This window comes from Cucurbita moschata, unplaced genomic scaffold (assembly GCF_002738365.1).
Source record: "Cucurbita moschata cultivar Rifu unplaced genomic scaffold, Cmos_1.0 Cmo_Scf00032, whole genome shotgun sequence".
In the NCBI taxonomy this organism is placed as follows: Eukaryota; Viridiplantae; Streptophyta; class Magnoliopsida; order Cucurbitales; family Cucurbitaceae; genus Cucurbita; species Cucurbita moschata.
Genome location: NW_019268548.1, coordinates 885,258 through 900,664, shown reverse-complemented (window position 1 = coordinate 900,664; position 15,407 = coordinate 885,258). Strand labels below are relative to the sequence as shown.

The window sequence follows — 15,407 nt, the reverse complement described above, 5'->3', positions numbered from 1 at the left end:
GAGTATACTTTTTGTTTCACCGAGAATTTTAATTTAAAAGAAAAGAAGCTAATGAATTATATTTATTAATAATTTGAAATTTAAAATGAGGTATATTCCTACGAGTCCAAAATAATTTTGAGAGACAGGAAAAATATAATATAATGTTTTGAGAGTAAGTAACATAATTAATAAAGCTTATTAAATTAAATTAAATTAAATTAAACCCCAAATCCTGACACACTCTTGGCTGTCCATTTGCATCCAATTCATGTGCCCCGGGATGCTTGCTGAGCCACTTCTATTCTATTTCTTCCTTTTATTTTTATTTCTTTATTTTATTTTAACTCTAAAATCTGAAAATAAGATTTATGAGATATTTAATGTGATAAGATGTAGATGCTACTATATCTCTTTCTATTAAATATATAATATTACATTTTATTACTTTATAGTTGACCGGTCAACTAATTAATTATCAATTCACTCGCATACATCCGACACTACCCACTATAATATAATATTATTATTATTATTTTCCAAAATACTATATATTATTTCTTCCAATATCTACGTTCAAGTTTCACATTTATTAAAATTAAATTGCATTACACCAATCAAAAATTACCTATAAAATACCCTAATTCAATTCTTGTGGAATTTTTTCCTATTTAAAAAACTTTTAATTTATTTTAAAATGGGTAGTTTTTTCACTTAATGCTTCCAATGTCGTATTTGCGTGCGAGTTCGTGAATAGAAAACCAACATATATGGTAATAAAGAATTTCATAGGGTGCCATTTCGATGGTTGCTTCATAACTGTTGTTATAGGCATACTCTATAAGGTGCAAATACTCGTCCCTACAAACTGCAAAGTTGATAATACATACCCTTAACATGTTGACTCTCGTATTCTCTTAAGTTACCTTATTGTACTAGCACACCGCCTATGACATAGTCTGACACATCCGTGTGTACTAATACGTTGTCATCCATCATTGATTGCTTGTTGTCCTCAAAAGCTCTTTGACACTTCTCCGACTAGTGAAATGCAATGATCGGTCTGTACGTTCTTCTGTAGTTTAGGAGATTTTGGAGTTGAGCAACCCTTTTTGAGTAACTTACAATGAATCTTCGGTAATAGTTCACAAACCCTAAAAGCGATCTTAGCTCACTCCGTTTCCTGCCCATTTGTCGTGGATGGAAAATCGTAATAAAAATTTAAAATCGTGATATCATTTTTAGATCCAATTTTTTCGTTTGAATTTAAAAGTATATAATATAAAAAAAAAAGAAAAAAAAAGAGAAAACAAAAAAAGGTGAGTTGATTCTGTGTGTAATCAGTGTGGAAAAGGGCATTTAAAAAGAGGTGAGGGGTGTGGTTTTTCCCATGCAATTTGTTTTTTGCAGTCTTCAAAACAAACCCCATTTGCATTACTACCTCTAGTTGAGTGATCTACACACTTTGGTCTCATCTTTTTTAGTTCTTTCTTAGTGTTCTTCAGTTCATCACATATATATACACAAGATGTCAAGCAGAAGATCCAGATCTAGGCAATCAGGCGGTTCAAGGATCACCGATGACCAAATTAACGATCTCGTTTCCAAGTTGCAGCAACTTCTTCCCGAGATTCGCCACTCGCAATCCGATAAGGTGACACAAAAATAAAGCTTCTCTAATCTCTCGTCTTCTTCGTACTCCATTCTATTCTGATACCATTTTAAATCGATAGGTTTCGGCAGCAAAAATATTGCAAGAGACGTGTAACTACATAAAGAACTTACACCGAGAAGTGGACGATCTAAGCGAGAGACTATCGGAGTTGTTGGCGTCGTCGGATACTGCTCAAGCTGCCATCATTAGAAACTTACTGATGCAATAGAGACAATGATATTTTCATATGACAAGACAAGAACACATGAAAGTAGCTTAGTAGTTTTGAGGTTTTTGCTATGTCTGGTTTTCGACGTAGTTGCTGTTTTCAATGCTCTTTCAAAGACATACTCATTAAGCTCTTCTCAATCACGCCTTTATTATTATTCATCAATAAAAATTTATTCTCTTTTTTTTACTTTATTTTTATAAATAATAAAGTAATCCCGATAACATTTAACGAGGAGTTTTAGTTATCTATAAGTTTGTAAAACATAATGGAACGTCTTAACGTGTTTATCATTACACTGTATGGTGTATGATACTATGATTACACGGTGAGATCATCACGATCCATCACTACAGACGTGTACTATGATTATCGTCTACAATTGTCGAACAACGAACTATTTCATCCACTTGTTTATGTAAATTGCAACTTGGTATATTCTCAAATAATGAAGAAAACTACCTATTGGGAAATGTTGGGAGTAGTCTTACACAGGCTAATCAAGAGAATAGGGTTCCAACCTCAACGGTTGGCAACTAAACACGAGGGTTGCGCTCGTTGCGGGACTTAACCCAACACCTTACGGCACGAGCTGACGACAGCCATGCACCACCTGTGTCTGCGTTCTCAAAGGCACCCCTCTATTTCAATAGGATTTGCGGCATGTCAAGCCTTGGTAAGGTTCTTCGCTTTGCATCGAATTAAACCACATGCTCCACCGCCTGTCATTTCTTTTGAGTTTCATTCTTGCGAACGTACTCTCCAGGCGGGATACTTAACGCGTTAGCTATAGCACTGCACGGGTCCATACGCACAGCGCCTAGTATCCATCGTTTACGGCTAGGACTACTGGGGTATCTAATCCCATTCGCTCCCCTAGCTTTCGTCTCTCAGTGTCAGTGTCAGCCCAGCAGAGTGTTTTCGTCATTGGTGTTCATAAGTTTATAAGTAACGAATATATCTTCGTTGGCATGAGACGTTTTAGAGAACAAAAAAATAAAGTCATGAGATTTTATGCTCAAAATGGGCACCATTGTACTGTCATGGAGTCTATAATTCGTAACCCTATGTAATAGTAAAAAATTTATCATCAAACAAGTTGAAAGAGATTTGTTTGGGCATTTGAAATAATTTTTACCGGAGGGTAAAAAGAAAATTCACATATCTAAACACATGCTTTACAAAGTTGAAGAGGTGCGTCAGTTTTGCAATTATTTTGAAAATGAAGGGTATTTTTGAGAAAACGTTTTCCAGGGTAATGTCAAGAACAGCATATCATAGTTTCGTGATTTGACCTCCTCCGGTACCGATTCTCACCCCCCGATTCAACATTTCCCTTCGCAATTCCTATTTTCTACGTGTTAATCACGAAATCGCTCCGATTGCAGACTCAAAACTCTTGCCCAGGCACCAGAAGGGAAGAAACAAGAACAAGGAGAAGGTCCCAGAAGCCAATCGAGAAGCGACATTCAAGAGTTACGGAGAGGCATTTTCATGCCAGCTTCCGCCAATTAATCAAACCCCTCTGGTATTAACGATCGGGAAATTCTTTGTGATTCAGCTTTATGCTCAATTTCTCAGACGATCGGCGTCTTGGTATGTCTCTCTTCGCTGAAACATTAAATTTTCTTTTTTGTTTTTGACAGAATTGTAGAAAGTGGGTTTGGAGTGAGGATGGTGTTGGTGTTGGCTTTGGGGGATTTACATATACCGCATAGAGCCCCTGACCTCCCCGAGAAGTTTAAGTCTATGCTTGTTCCTGGCAAGATCCAGCACATCATCTGCACTGGAAACCTTTGTATCAAAGTATGTTCAAATCAAATATTCTTTCTGGATTTTTTGATCTTTCCAGCGACTTCTATTGTGGTACTTGGTGTCCTGAATTGTTCTTCTTTTCGGTCGCGGAATGTAATATCTTATTGGAACTTTTTATCTGCCTCTGTTGGTGCATCTGGAAGACCATTTAGAATCAACTTCCAATACATGTTAATTGACAGAAACACCATTAGACTATGTTTTGATTTACTAAATCCACTATTGTTTTCTATAAGTTGTCGGGTTACGTTGTGGCTTATGAACTCTAGGAAACGTGTATTAGATATATAAACTACGTAGACTAATGTGTCACCCCCTTAATTGTCAAACTCTAACTTTTCATGTCAATCTGTCATATCCTAGCATTGATTCTTCCTCATAGAATTAATCCTACTGATGATCCTACTAATTCTTGGGTCTGATTTCAAAAATTTTTCCTTAGCTTGTGTTGTGGATTTTTCTTCAATTAGTACGTAATTCTTTTGTTTTTTATTTGATGCTGACTATATCATATTCAAGTCTCCCAAGGTTCCATCATCTAAGTAAGTGTAGAGGCTATGCTGTTAACACCCTTTTGTACCATTAGATTTGTTCAAGATTTGGATGACTTTCTAAGGGAATATGCAGTGAACTGCACAAGTATCTCAGTATTCTGTTATGGTGGTTGTAACGACACTAACCTAGGGTGGCAGTTCAGTCACCTGTTTATCTATTTATTGAAGTGCTTAGCTAACCAGCATTTAAGCTCACCCCAATCTTGTACTTGAACTGCAATAACCAAAGTTTCTCCATTGTGTGTATTGGACCCTTGGTTATTCTAGTTTTCCAACGAAATTTTTACAACTTTTAACAGTGAACTATGTTTAATATTTTCTCGTGCTTTAAGTCCAAATGTTAAGCTTAGTGATAACTGATAGAAGATCTTAGATGTAATGAAATAGAAAACTGTGGATTCAGAAGCCTATTTAGGGAAACTTGCTTGTACTATATATCTCATGATTTAATAGAAAACATCAAGTTCACGTTGTGTGAGCATTAGCCTCTATTTGGATCTCTGTTCATCATATATGAGTTCAGACTTTTGGGGATTTGATCATTTTGTTTAGCACCAACTTGCATATAATTTTGTTTAATTTATTCGTACAAGAAGTGGAGCTTTGTTGTTCAATTGGTTTATATTTCCTTGGGAGAAAAATTGTTTGATGATTCAAAGTTTTCTAATGATGTTTCCAGGAAGTTCACGACTACTTGAAAACTATTTGTCCTGATTTGCACATTACACGGGGTGAATATGATGAGGAGACTCGCTATCCCGAGACAAAAACTCTGACTATTGGACAATTTAAGTTGGGTCTGTGCCATGGGCATCAGGTATGGTTTGTTGCACTTTTTCATAATCATCATTCCGTATTTTTTGTTTAACAAATAACAAAATCCATGTTACTAGCCAATTAATTATATTTAGATTTTCACCATTGTGAGGGATCATTATGAATGGTTCGGATACAGTCCTTCTATTACTAATGGGATTGACTTGAGATTCTGTTAGGTTTCCAAACGCATAAGAAAACACCAAGAAACTAAAGTGTAAACAAGTAATTCAAGATCCCTTCCAAGCCCTAATTCACTCACCAAATGCTTAACTCCCTCTATTTATAACCAAACTCGATATCGACCTCCCAAATTAATGTGTAACATACCCTTATAACATTCCTAGTTGCATTCCTAACACATTCCTGCTTTCTTCTTTCCGTATCTAGAATCATAAACTTAAGAGCCTGAATATTTCAACTTCTGATTCATCGTCTCTAGTAACCATGAACAGAAAGTTGTTTTTCAACTGAGTTCAAACAAAACTTCTGCTCTACAGTATTTTCTGCCAGAAGTCAACATTAGCAAATAGGTGGTGTAACATTGTAGAATTCTGCCTACTCTTTGTGGTAGTTCACATCATGTCCATGAATTCTATTTGTTACTGGCTGGCTAGGTTATTCCATGGGGAGACCTAGATTCACTCGCCATGATGCAGAGGCAGCTAGACGTAGACATCCTTGTCACTGGTCATACCCATCAATTTACAGCTTACAAACACGAGGGAGGTGTGGTGATTAACCCTGGATCTGCAACAGGTGCATATAGCAGCATCACCTATGATGTCAACCCAAGCTTTGTCCTCATGGACATCGATGGCCTTCGTGTTGTGGTCTACGTTTATGAACTGATCGACGGGGAGGTTAAGGTAGACAAGATTGATTTCAAGAAGACAACCACGCCAGCTCATTGACCGGAACAAATTGGCATTTATATAAACATATGAAGTTATTTCTTTTATGGAGTTGTGATGCATGTTAAACCATGCTTAATCATGCTGCAAAGATGCTGTTTCTGGGGTGATTGATCCCAGAAAAGAGTTTTAGGTGTTCTGTTCTGGCTCCTTGTGACTTTTTGTGATAGGTGATGAGGTTTGCACAGAAGTCCTTGGTTGTTCTTGTTGTTACCCTGCCTCCATTTCTCGGTTTTGAACTCAGTAAAAAATTGGTTTAATCCAGTGAATTCTGATGGAACTACGAGTTCAAATATCATCGTCATGTGTTTGTGGGATTAAATTGGGTATTATTCCCCTTCCTTAGATAAGACTGATTTGAGTATATCCAAATGTCTACAGATCAAAATCTAGTGCCAGAGTTATGACCCTTGGCTACTTAATTCTCCATTAATGAAAACAAAAACGATGCCCTCCCAAAACGATTATTTTCATTGTCACCATACATCGGGACCTAGTCTTCTAATCATCCCTATAGGTATTGGTCAACTCCGACTTATATATCGAGCCTACATTAAAACACTAGAGGTTGGGTTCTTGTTGTTTTTTTTTTTTTCCTCATGAATTGATTTACTTACAAATATTAAGAACTGTGTTATAGATAAAAAAAAAAAAGTAGAGTTAAAAGTGAAACGAAAAGAATTTTATATAGAAGCCATCCCATGTTAAGAGTAAAGAAAAAGTTGAAACAGGGTTCAAACTTAAGAATTGAAAAAACATGAATCCAAATCAAAGCAGAAAAGGGCCTCAGTCAGAATGAGTGGTGAACCTATAAACCATAGCATGCATGTAACTCTGCCCCGGGGTCACAATCTGCGACGGAAAGTTAGGATGGTTCACTGAATCCGGGAACCCCTGAGTCTCCAAGCACAACCCTGCATATTCCTTGTACACAGCCCCATCTTTCCCCTTCACCTCTTTCAGCTGATTCCCAGTGTAAAACTGAACCCCCGGCTGGTTACTCCACAGCTCCATCTTCCTCCCCGACACACTCCCCCAAACCTCTGCCACCTTCTTGAAATGCTCGCTCCCTGTGTCGTCCACCACGTAGTTGATGTCGTATCCGCCGGGGACATTCTTAATCTGCGACCCGATCTCTCGTGGGGTTAAGAAATCAAAAGGGGTTCCTGCAACGGGGACGATTTCGCCGGTGGGAATGAGCTCGCCGTCGACGGGAGTAATCTTTGAGGCAAAGAGTTTGATTTTGTGTGACAGAATGTCGCCGCTCGAATGCCCGTCTAGGTTCCAGTAAGCATGTTGGGCAATGTTTACTGGGGTTGGTTTGTTTGAGGGCTTGGCTTCCATTTTTACTCCCAATTTGTTGGTATCGATCAACATGTAGGTTACTGACACCGGCAGATCGCCGGGAAACCCTTGTTCGCCATCGAAACTGTCGTGGGTGAATGTAATGTGGCTGTCGTTCTCATAACTCTCCACCTTCCATATCACATCTCCAAACCCTTTCACCCCACCTTAACAGCCACAAAATCAAAATTATCAATGAATTTGATCGCAACACATAAAAATGTTGAAAGAAGAGGAAAATGAGAGAACAGAGACCATGGAGCAGGTTCTTTCCATCATTAGGAATGAGTTTATAAAAAACGCCATCGATACCAAACTGAGCTCCTCCGATTCTATTCGCCACACGTCCAACAATGTTCCCAAAGTAGGTTCGATCACTCTGCCAAAACAAGCAAAACAAAATCAACCCCTCCATTCATTTCCCTACAAGAAAATGACCCACAAAAGAACAGAATTGTCTCACTTTAAAGTCATCAACCGATGGGAAAGAAAGAACAACGTCGTCCAACTTCCCTACAACAAATCAAAAAACACAACAAAAAACATGAACAATATCATAAAGTTTGAATGCAATGAATGGTCTGAATCAGAACCCAACGAACCCTTTTTATCAGGGAGGATAACAGAGAGAATGGTTGCACCATAATTGGTGAGCTTAATAGAAAAATCTCCCCTTCTCAATTCGTAAATGCCAACTTCGTTTCCATGAACAAACCCAATGGCTGCAAAAACTGAGAGAAGGATCAATGGGAGAAGTTTCGCCATTTTCCCTTCCTGTGTGTTCGAAGGGGAGAAATGATGTGCTGATTGGGTGAAACGAAGCTCTCAGGATGTTTATATACAGCGATTCATCCAATTTTGGATAAGTTTGTTGGTGATTTGCTGATTTTCTTTACTATTTTGTGGATTGAGATAGAAACTAAATCAAGTTTTGAGTCTTTGTTTCTATTTTTCTTCGATTCCAATCCAATCTGACCTATTCTTCCTGGTTTTTTTCCATCTGTTCTAGCCATATACGTTGTTGTTGCCATAAATGAAACAGGGCGTACCTGATTTTGGATTAATTTCCCGAGTTTAATTAAACCGCATTTTAAGTTATTTATACAAAAGCTATTATTCCAAACATGTTATTAATTTTTTTTTTGGATTGTTTCACATCTTTCTTTCAAAATTCCATTTACTAATTTACCATAAATGTTATTGTTTATGGATAAGAACTCCATATCATATACATAGATTAGATTTTAGGGTTTAAGATTGCAAATTTGTAGTAAAACCCGAATTGCAATATTTAGACCACATTTATTTGAATGATTGATATATAATTTGAATTTTGTGGGTGATCGTTACCTAGTGTAACAGCTCAACCCCACCGTTAAAAATATATTGTCCGCTTTGGCTTATTATGGAGAAGTTCGCACACTCTCTCCAACCCTAAACTCTAACACCTGAGAAACTCATCGAACCATAATGAAATAAGAGTGCTATAGTGTCGGGCCTCGTAGATTCTTCAGTCTTCCATAGAAGAGTAGGTGCTCTCTTCCTGTGAATTGTTCCCATAGCATGCTACCTAACGTGCAAGATCCCTCTCATTGAGATCAACTTGACCCGAGACGACGTCGTTTTGCCCTTTCTCCTGCTTTCAGTATGGGCATAGTATATTTGTAAATTTTACACTTAATACTTCATATTTGAATGTGTATTTTAAAGTATAGTTTGTTCTAAAAGAGTCCAAAATGAGATGATTGGAACTTTGGTGGAATAGGTGGGCCATGAGTGAGTGGGTTGCAGAGTGGGAGATGGGCCACACAACCTGAGGGGTCCGCATCCCAAGAGGTCAGTCCACTAGTCAAGCCCAGAGGAGGCCCATTAGACAGAGCTCATCTTCGCATCAACCGCAAAGCCACGGTTTCAATCTCAACGGCTTATAATTTTAAATTTGAAATTCGAATTTGTGAGCGTATGTTTTTGACCTTTTCTCTTTAAGCATCAACAAGTCGCAGTGGGGCAGGTCAGGTAGCCGTTCGACACCTTCCTTTCTTCATCACCACCGTCCGTTTTCTTCTTTATTCCCGCGCCGCGGTTAGGAATTTTAATTCCTCTCTTAATCCTCCTCCACGTGTCATCATTAACGTTTTATAACCAGCGTTTACTCGAACATTTACACGTGTCGCTTCCACAGCGCGAGTACATACATGAAATATTTGAGTTTAAGATATGGACGACAGTTTCCATACTTTCCCGCCTAATTCCTTTTTTACTGTTTATTTCATTTTCTGAATTTGACTATAAATTCCCCATTCCAACAGCTCCACTCACCGCAAGGATTTGTGTATACCAACTAGAATCATTGTCGTTTTCAATCGGAGCGGGGGAGAGAGAGCGGAAAATTCTACTTTTCAATCCCTGATTAACAGAGCCATGGAAGAATCCATCAAGGAGCAGCAATCCACTCCACTTCCTGGTTTGATTTGCTGAATCTCCTTGTAAATTTCTATTTCCTTTTTTCTTTTTTTTTTACTGAACTTTTGTGGTTTGAATGAGTTAGGAAATTCAGCGAGACCGAAGCTTCAGCGCTATACTTTGCGATCGGGGACCAAGTCGAAGGAGGAGAAGCCTCCTGTGCGTGAAATGTCGAATCCTCCTTCTTCTGCTTCTAGGAGGTGCTTTCTTCTGTTTACTTCTCTGATTTCTCACTGAGGATGTTTATCTGTTAATTGATTAGATATTTTGAAGCCTTCTGTGGATCATCACTTTTCAAATCTTTCTGTTGAGACGAATCTTCTGATTTTACTGTAATTTCCGTTGATCATGCTTGATTATACTCTCAAATAGCTGTTCTGTGATCATAATAAGAACTTCCCTCATTTATATATTCGTTTCTAATAGTTAGAATGAATGTTGGAAGAGATTGAGAGAGAGAAGCTTACTCTTTTAATGAGTGGAAGGAACGTGAAATTTTTTCATAAGATTTAGAAATGCAACTTTACAGTAATCTGCTGAACCTGAATTAATACATGATCCAAGAAACAATCACAATTGCCTGTTTTATTTCCTTTTATATTTGACGTTTTTTTTTTTTTAAAATTCTATTTGATTTGCCTTTTGGATATGTCATTGCTGTGGCCTGCATACTAGTAGAACAATGTTTCATTTTCAATGCACTTTTTTTCCGTAGTACTTTCCTTTTTTGGTCTATCTATGTTCTTCTCTCAGAGATATACATTGGAAATTGCGTAGTCTGAATCTTCTTTTCGTTTCTAGTTACTGTCTGGATCTTCAACAGAACTTTGTGCAGTATCTAACTGCTCTGTTCGTCATTAATTCCAAATTCTTCCCTGTTTAAAGCACTAGAGATTAATTGTTCTTTGATTCGAGTTCAGGGGAAGATCTGTGTCCAGTGTGAGTAAAAGTGTTGGAGTCCTTGACCTGTCTGCCAAGGACAAATATGCTAAACCACCAAGAAGGCTGTCTATTCCAACTAAAAATGTAAGCCCAACTCGAAAATTAGTTGGCAACATTACGCCAATATCAGAGGTCCGGAGGACTGCCAGAAGCCAGGGGAAAAGTGACACACCTGTTTCTGATGTTTCACGGTCAAGCAAGAAAAGATTCAACCTATTGTCTTCTACATCATATTGGCTATCACAGATCAAGCTCTCTGAAGCTGCTTCTAAGCATTCTGTGTCGCTTGGATTTTTTAAACTTGCATTGGAGGCAGGGTGCAAGGTAATAATTCTGTTTTCTTAAATTTTGCCTTGCTCTGTTTGAGTCTGAAATTTTCGGATTACTGATGTTGGCTCCTCTAGTAATTATGAAAGCTGTTCTTTTAGTTAACCCTTTACTAGTTCTTAAATTTTTCGTCGCTCTGTAATTATGAAATATAAAACCAGCCTCTTCATCGGATGCGTGAGGAACTAAAGTCCTACATAGATCGTTGCAACCTTGATGAAAGTGAACAAACAGTGAAAGATTTGCTTGAAAACTACAATTCAGCAGAAGACACAGAGCAACTGCAGGATTCTGAAACCTTTTCTTCTCAGGGACCTGAATTGGGAACAAGGTCTTCAGATGAGGAAGTTCATAGCTCTTCATCCACAGTGGAGCCTAGGAAACTTAAACCAAAATCCTTGAACACCGATGTCAACAAAACTACTACCCCGGTCACTGGGGTCAAGCAGAGAAATCTTACTACTACACCCACGAATAGGGGATTGTGGAATAAAAATGCTGCCCCAAATTCAACTTCAGAGACAGCGAAAAGATCTGTGAAGAAACAGCCTCATAAGCCAAACAAGCAAGAACCCATTCAAGTAAAGGAAAAGGCCAAGAAACATGGAAAGAAACAGCTCAGCGACAAGGGTGAGTGCAAGAAAATCATTTTATTTCAATCATTTGCAACAATTTAACAGATTGATATTTTATATTTATCTGCAGCTCCAGGCAGCACGAGCCCTGAAGAAGATTCAGTGCAATCAAACAAAGAAAATTTGGTATTTCTTTTAACCTCAAGGTCCACAACACATCTTTAATCCAATTCGTCGCATCATGATGAACTCTTGCCTTTTTTTTTTCTTTTTTTCTTTTTTTTTCTCTCTCTCTCTCTCTCTCTTGTCCTTACAGGAGTCTCCACCAATTGAAGTGACATCGACAGAAGAAGTGATATGAAGAAGATTCTAGTGTTTTGTCCCTGTCTTAATAGTTTGTGTGTGTTTTGAAGTAGGGTGATTTCTTTCAAGTACAGGAGAGATGAAGTGAAAGTGTCAGCCTGTGGTGTGTGCTTTCTTCTTGTCATAAACATAATAGTTTCTAAGTCGTGTCCTCTCTTGCTAGATACATATACAGGAGGTATTACTGTCATCAATTGTATTGAAATCTTTGATAGTTGATCCATTGTTTTTAAAGTGTTTCAGCTTGGAATTTATAGAATCAATGTTCTCTGATAATGATTTTAAACACTCTTAAATATGTGCTTGTCCATGACATGCCTCTCACCCTTTTTCTATCTTCCCGAAGCCAACGATGTAAGCTTGCTTGATTTCTGAGATGATCTTGCAGCTGGTGGGGCATGGTGAAGTGTAAAGAATGAATAAAAGGACAAACTACCCTATAAAAATATTAAAAGGACAAGCTGCCCAATTGTAACCTCTCGAGTCACTACTAACAAATATTATCTATTTTGGTGGTCAATTACTATCAGCCTCATGGTTCTAAAAATGTGTATGGTAGGAAGAAGTTTGATGTTCTTGGTCCCTGGCTATTCTGGCTATTATACGGATGAGTTATTTACAAATGTCATTACGTTGAATATTTCATCATCCATGCATTTTCACTTGCCATTTTCTCTACTATCCCCAGGAGATGAGGAAGGACTCTTGGAGGTGGAGCATGATAATGATTTAGCTGCCTCAAATCCCATACTACCTTGTTGAGAGCTTAAACTTGATGCACACACATTTCCCTGAGGTTCTTCAACATAGCTAGCCATTGGAGGAGCTGTCTTGCTCCCATTCCCGCCGCCGATGATCGAGCTCAGGGCAGCTGCCAATGCCGAATGGAAATTCGGGTCGGACGTAATCACCTTAGTTGCTGCCGCAATCGTGTCAGGTAGAGGTGACGACAATGGCGGGGGCGGAGTTGAAGATTTGGAAAATTGTTGATGACCGGCTTGACTGGCATTGCCATAGCCATAGCCACTGTTACTATTGTTCCAAGGCATGAAGCTGTATTGAGAAGAGCCAAAATCAAGAGGAAACTTTGGGGGATAATTAGCTGAGGGAGAGTTTGAAGTGAGGTCTAAAGTGATTGTGGGATGGTTGAGAGAAGAAGATAGCATTGAAGAGTTTGGCAAGTAGAATCCCTTTGAATTTGTGTTGTTAGAGAGATACGAGTTCAATCCATGGAGATCCGCCGCAGCGGTGGCGAATGAAGAAGGGCCCGAGAGGAGCATCGAGGCAGCAGCCGAGGTGGTGGAAGCCATGGCCATGGCTGAAACAGGTAGAGGATGGTTGTGAGTTCCTTCATAGGTGGTGATTAGTATGGAAATATCATCAACACTCCTTTGCACCTGCACATTTTCATATATAAACACTCCTTTTTTATGAAATAATTTCTACCTCCATCAAATAATGGATTGGATCGAATACGAAAAACGATATTGCAACTTATACTATTAAAAGTCTATGACTTTTTATAGCGTTTTTTATAGCTAGAATAAATGTTATAATAGAGTTACCTGTTTCCTAACGGGACATGAGGGTGCACCTGTGCAACGATAATAAGCTCTAGGGCAAGGATTTCCTTTTGCTGTCTTCTGCCCGTATTTCCTCCATTGGCATCCATCGTTCATCTGCACCAACTGGAATCAAGGAATGAGAATGAAAATTTTACGACACATATAAACCAAATGAAAAGTGTAGGTCATGAACCAAAGACATGTGCAACTAAGTTTTAGGACGACTAACCGGGGCATCACACCGGGCTCTCACAGAAACCCTAGGTTTCTTGGGAGGATTCTGACGAGAAACTTCATCTTCTCCGGTGGGGGGCGCCGGCAAACCCAGAAAGCCCACGTTTTGAGGATCTGATTTTGTTGGTGAGGAAATGTTGCTGAATAATCTTCTTCCTAATGTGAGTGAAACCATTTGGTCCATTTCTTCAACCTCATCGTTACGTATGCCAATTGCACTTGTTTGTGTTGACTTTTTTGCTGCTCTGATTTGACCCATTTGATGGACCTGCCTTTTCAGTGTCTCGTAATTCTTCATTGTTTCATCCAAACGTTTCTTCAGCCTCTCGTTTTCTTCCCTTACTTCCCTCATTTCAGCTTTCGTTCTTTTGATTCTTTCTTCATCGTGCTGCTCATCCTGTCCATTAAAAAAAACATGTTTTTTTAGAACTAAACTACATGCATATTGATTTGATAGGGTGTAAACCCAATTGTCGCAGTGGAAGCAGAGGTGAGATCGTTCGCATTTACATTCACACTCACGCACCCATAAACAAAAATCAAATAAAAAGACAAAGATTTATATGGTTTAGAGAGAAGAAATTCACACTACAAAATCTCTCTTTTATGACAATAACTCCAATCAAATATAAAATGACAATAACATCACATCTCAAAATAATGTTAAACAAGCCTTTCATACGTAAATGATTATGAATCATGTATCATGTATGATGAAAGATGAACCAAAAGGGTTATAAACTAAAATAATTGAAGCATCAACCTACTTTTCATCACAAACTTAATTTACAATACGATCATCACCGACAAATATGCAAAAACAAAAACACAAAAGATTCCATTCTAGAGAAAGTTGAAACATGAAACATGAAATTTTGATTGGTTTTTCCATGAAAAACCCAACAGCGGCGCCGCCGTTGGGAGTCTAGCCATCGATCCCACAAGATGAACAAGAAGTTTGAAAAACAATAGATCGAAAGAGAGATCATTACATCTTGTTTGGGCGCAGCTTCTTCGTCTCCTCCAGCTGTGGTTGGCAAAGCGTCAGCCTCCATCAAACCAAACCCTCTTTCTTCTTCTTCTTCTTCTTCTTCTTGAGCTCCTTTTGATGTTTCTCTGTCTCTATCTCTTCAAAACTTACGTGTAATTATAATAACATAAGAGAGAGCAGCAGTGTTTGACCACTCCCCCCTTTGTTTTTAAGAACAAAACTGAGATTCAACTCTTAATTACTTCTCCATGCTGGTCTATGCTTTTGAAATGGTTGACATTGTTGGATCTATTACTTAACGTAATCCTAATCATCATATGTTGACCAAATATTTGTTATATACCAACATGCCTTGTACCATTGCGTATTTCACTTCACAAACTTCAGTTTCAGACACTATAATTGACCAACAAACTATCTTTCCATTTTTCTATTATTATTATTATTTCATTTTTAAAACTATATACAAATATCTAATGTCCGAGTTGACTTTCATGCCGTGAATATCATTTTCCACGTTTCTATAATCAACAACCCACTTGTTGAATTACAAAAACACCCCTTCTTTATTTATTTATTTATTTATTTCCTCTTTTAATATAAATACACTTTTATTAATTAACCTAAAAACAACAACGCTAA

General features: G+C 38.1%; 5 protein-coding genes across 5 annotated transcripts; 3 read left to right on the top strand and 2 right to left on the bottom strand.

The window, feature by feature from the left end:
- The first annotated feature begins 1,368 nt into the window (after nt 1-1,368).
- Nucleotides 1,369-2,036, top strand: LOC111429966 (transcription factor PRE3-like). The gene is made up of 2 exons (XM_023066057.1): nt 1,369-1,633; nt 1,713-2,036. Exons 1-2 carry the CDS (start codon nt 1,508-1,510, stop codon nt 1,860-1,862), a joined length of 276 nt encoding a protein of 91 aa, XP_022921825.1. The 5' UTR covers nt 1,369-1,507; the 3' UTR covers nt 1,863-2,036.
- A 1,110-nt stretch (nt 2,037-3,146) lies between these two features.
- Nucleotides 3,147-6,306, top strand: LOC111429798 (vacuolar protein sorting-associated protein 29-like). The gene is made up of 4 exons (XM_023065806.1): nt 3,147-3,390; nt 3,509-3,668; nt 4,911-5,048; nt 5,665-6,306. Exons 2-4 carry the CDS (start codon nt 3,537-3,539, stop codon nt 5,959-5,961), a joined length of 567 nt encoding a protein of 188 aa, XP_022921574.1. The 5' UTR covers nt 3,147-3,390; nt 3,509-3,536; the 3' UTR covers nt 5,962-6,306.
- Nucleotides 6,307-6,626: 320 nt separating this feature from the next.
- On the bottom strand, nt 6,627-8,214 carry LOC111429796 (aldose 1-epimerase). The gene is made up of 4 exons (XM_023065803.1): nt 7,908-8,214; nt 7,769-7,818; nt 7,561-7,684; nt 6,627-7,472 (listed from the first exon to the last, which is right to left on the bottom strand). The coding sequence occupies exons 1-4, from the start codon at nt 8,068-8,070 to the stop codon at nt 6,748-6,750; spliced, it is 1,062 nt and encodes a 353-aa protein (XP_022921571.1). The 5' UTR covers nt 8,071-8,214; the 3' UTR covers nt 6,627-6,747.
- Nucleotides 8,215-9,621: 1,407 nt separating this feature from the next.
- LOC111429795 lies at nt 9,622-12,266 on the top strand. The gene is made up of 6 exons (XM_023065802.1): nt 9,622-9,769; nt 9,854-9,968; nt 10,689-11,034; nt 11,199-11,667; nt 11,743-11,798; nt 11,929-12,266. The coding sequence occupies exons 1-6, from the start codon at nt 9,727-9,729 to the stop codon at nt 11,971-11,973; spliced, it is 1,074 nt and encodes a 357-aa protein (XP_022921570.1). The 5' UTR covers nt 9,622-9,726; the 3' UTR covers nt 11,974-12,266.
- A 197-nt stretch (nt 12,267-12,463) lies between these two features.
- On the bottom strand, nt 12,464-15,359 carry LOC111429794 (probable WRKY transcription factor 61). Its single transcript, XM_023065801.1, has 4 exons — nt 14,767-15,359; nt 13,770-14,171; nt 13,541-13,663; nt 12,464-13,372 (listed from the first exon to the last, which is right to left on the bottom strand). Exons 1-4 carry the CDS (start codon nt 14,827-14,829, stop codon nt 12,635-12,637), a joined length of 1,326 nt encoding a protein of 441 aa, XP_022921569.1. The 5' UTR covers nt 14,830-15,359; the 3' UTR covers nt 12,464-12,634.
- Nucleotides 15,360-15,407: the final 48 nt, after the last annotated feature.

Coding starts and splice junctions, on each gene's coding strand:
- LOC111429966 (XM_023066057.1), top strand. CDS start 1,508: ATGTCAAGCAGAAGATCCAGATCTAGGCAATCAGGCGGTTCAAGGATC. Junction 1,634..1,712: donor GCCACTCGCAATCCGATAAG/GTGACACAAAAA, acceptor TTAAATCGATAG/GTTTCGGCAGCAAAAATATT.
- LOC111429796 (XM_023065803.1), bottom strand. CDS start 8,070: ATGGCGAAACTTCTCCCATTGATCCTTCTCTCAGTTTTTGCAGCCATT. Junction 7,685..7,768: donor CATCGGTTGATGACTTTAAA/GTGAGACAATTC, acceptor TTGTTTTGGCAG/AGTGATCGAACCTACTTTGG. Junction 7,473..7,560: donor TGGAAAGAACCTGCTCCATG/GTCTCTGTTCTC, acceptor GTGGCTGTTAAG/GTGGGGTGAAAGGGTTTGGA.
- LOC111429798 (XM_023065806.1), top strand. CDS start 3,537: ATGGTGTTGGTGTTGGCTTTGGGGGATTTACATATACCGCATAGAGCC. Junction 3,669..4,910: donor CTGGAAACCTTTGTATCAAA/GTATGTTCAAAT, acceptor TGATGTTTCCAG/GAAGTTCACGACTACTTGAA. Junction 5,049..5,664: donor GTCTGTGCCATGGGCATCAG/GTATGGTTTGTT, acceptor CTGGCTGGCTAG/GTTATTCCATGGGGAGACCT.
- LOC111429794 (XM_023065801.1), bottom strand. CDS start 14,829: ATGGAGGCTGACGCTTTGCCAACCACAGCTGGAGGAGACGAAGAAGCT. Junction 14,172..14,766: donor AAGCTGCGCCCAAACAAGAT/GTAATGATCTCT, acceptor TTTAATGGACAG/GATGAGCAGCACGATGAAGA. Junction 13,373..13,540: donor CATGTCCCGTTAGGAAACAG/GTAACTCTATTA, acceptor GAAAATGTGCAG/GTGCAAAGGAGTGTTGATGA.
- LOC111429795 (XM_023065802.1), top strand. CDS start 9,727: ATGGAAGAATCCATCAAGGAGCAGCAATCCACTCCACTTCCTG. Junction 11,035..11,198: donor CATTGGAGGCAGGGTGCAAG/GTAATAATTCTG, acceptor ATATAAAACCAG/CCTCTTCATCGGATGCGTGA. Junction 11,668..11,742: donor GAAACAGCTCAGCGACAAGG/GTGAGTGCAAGA, acceptor ATTTATCTGCAG/CTCCAGGCAGCACGAGCCCT.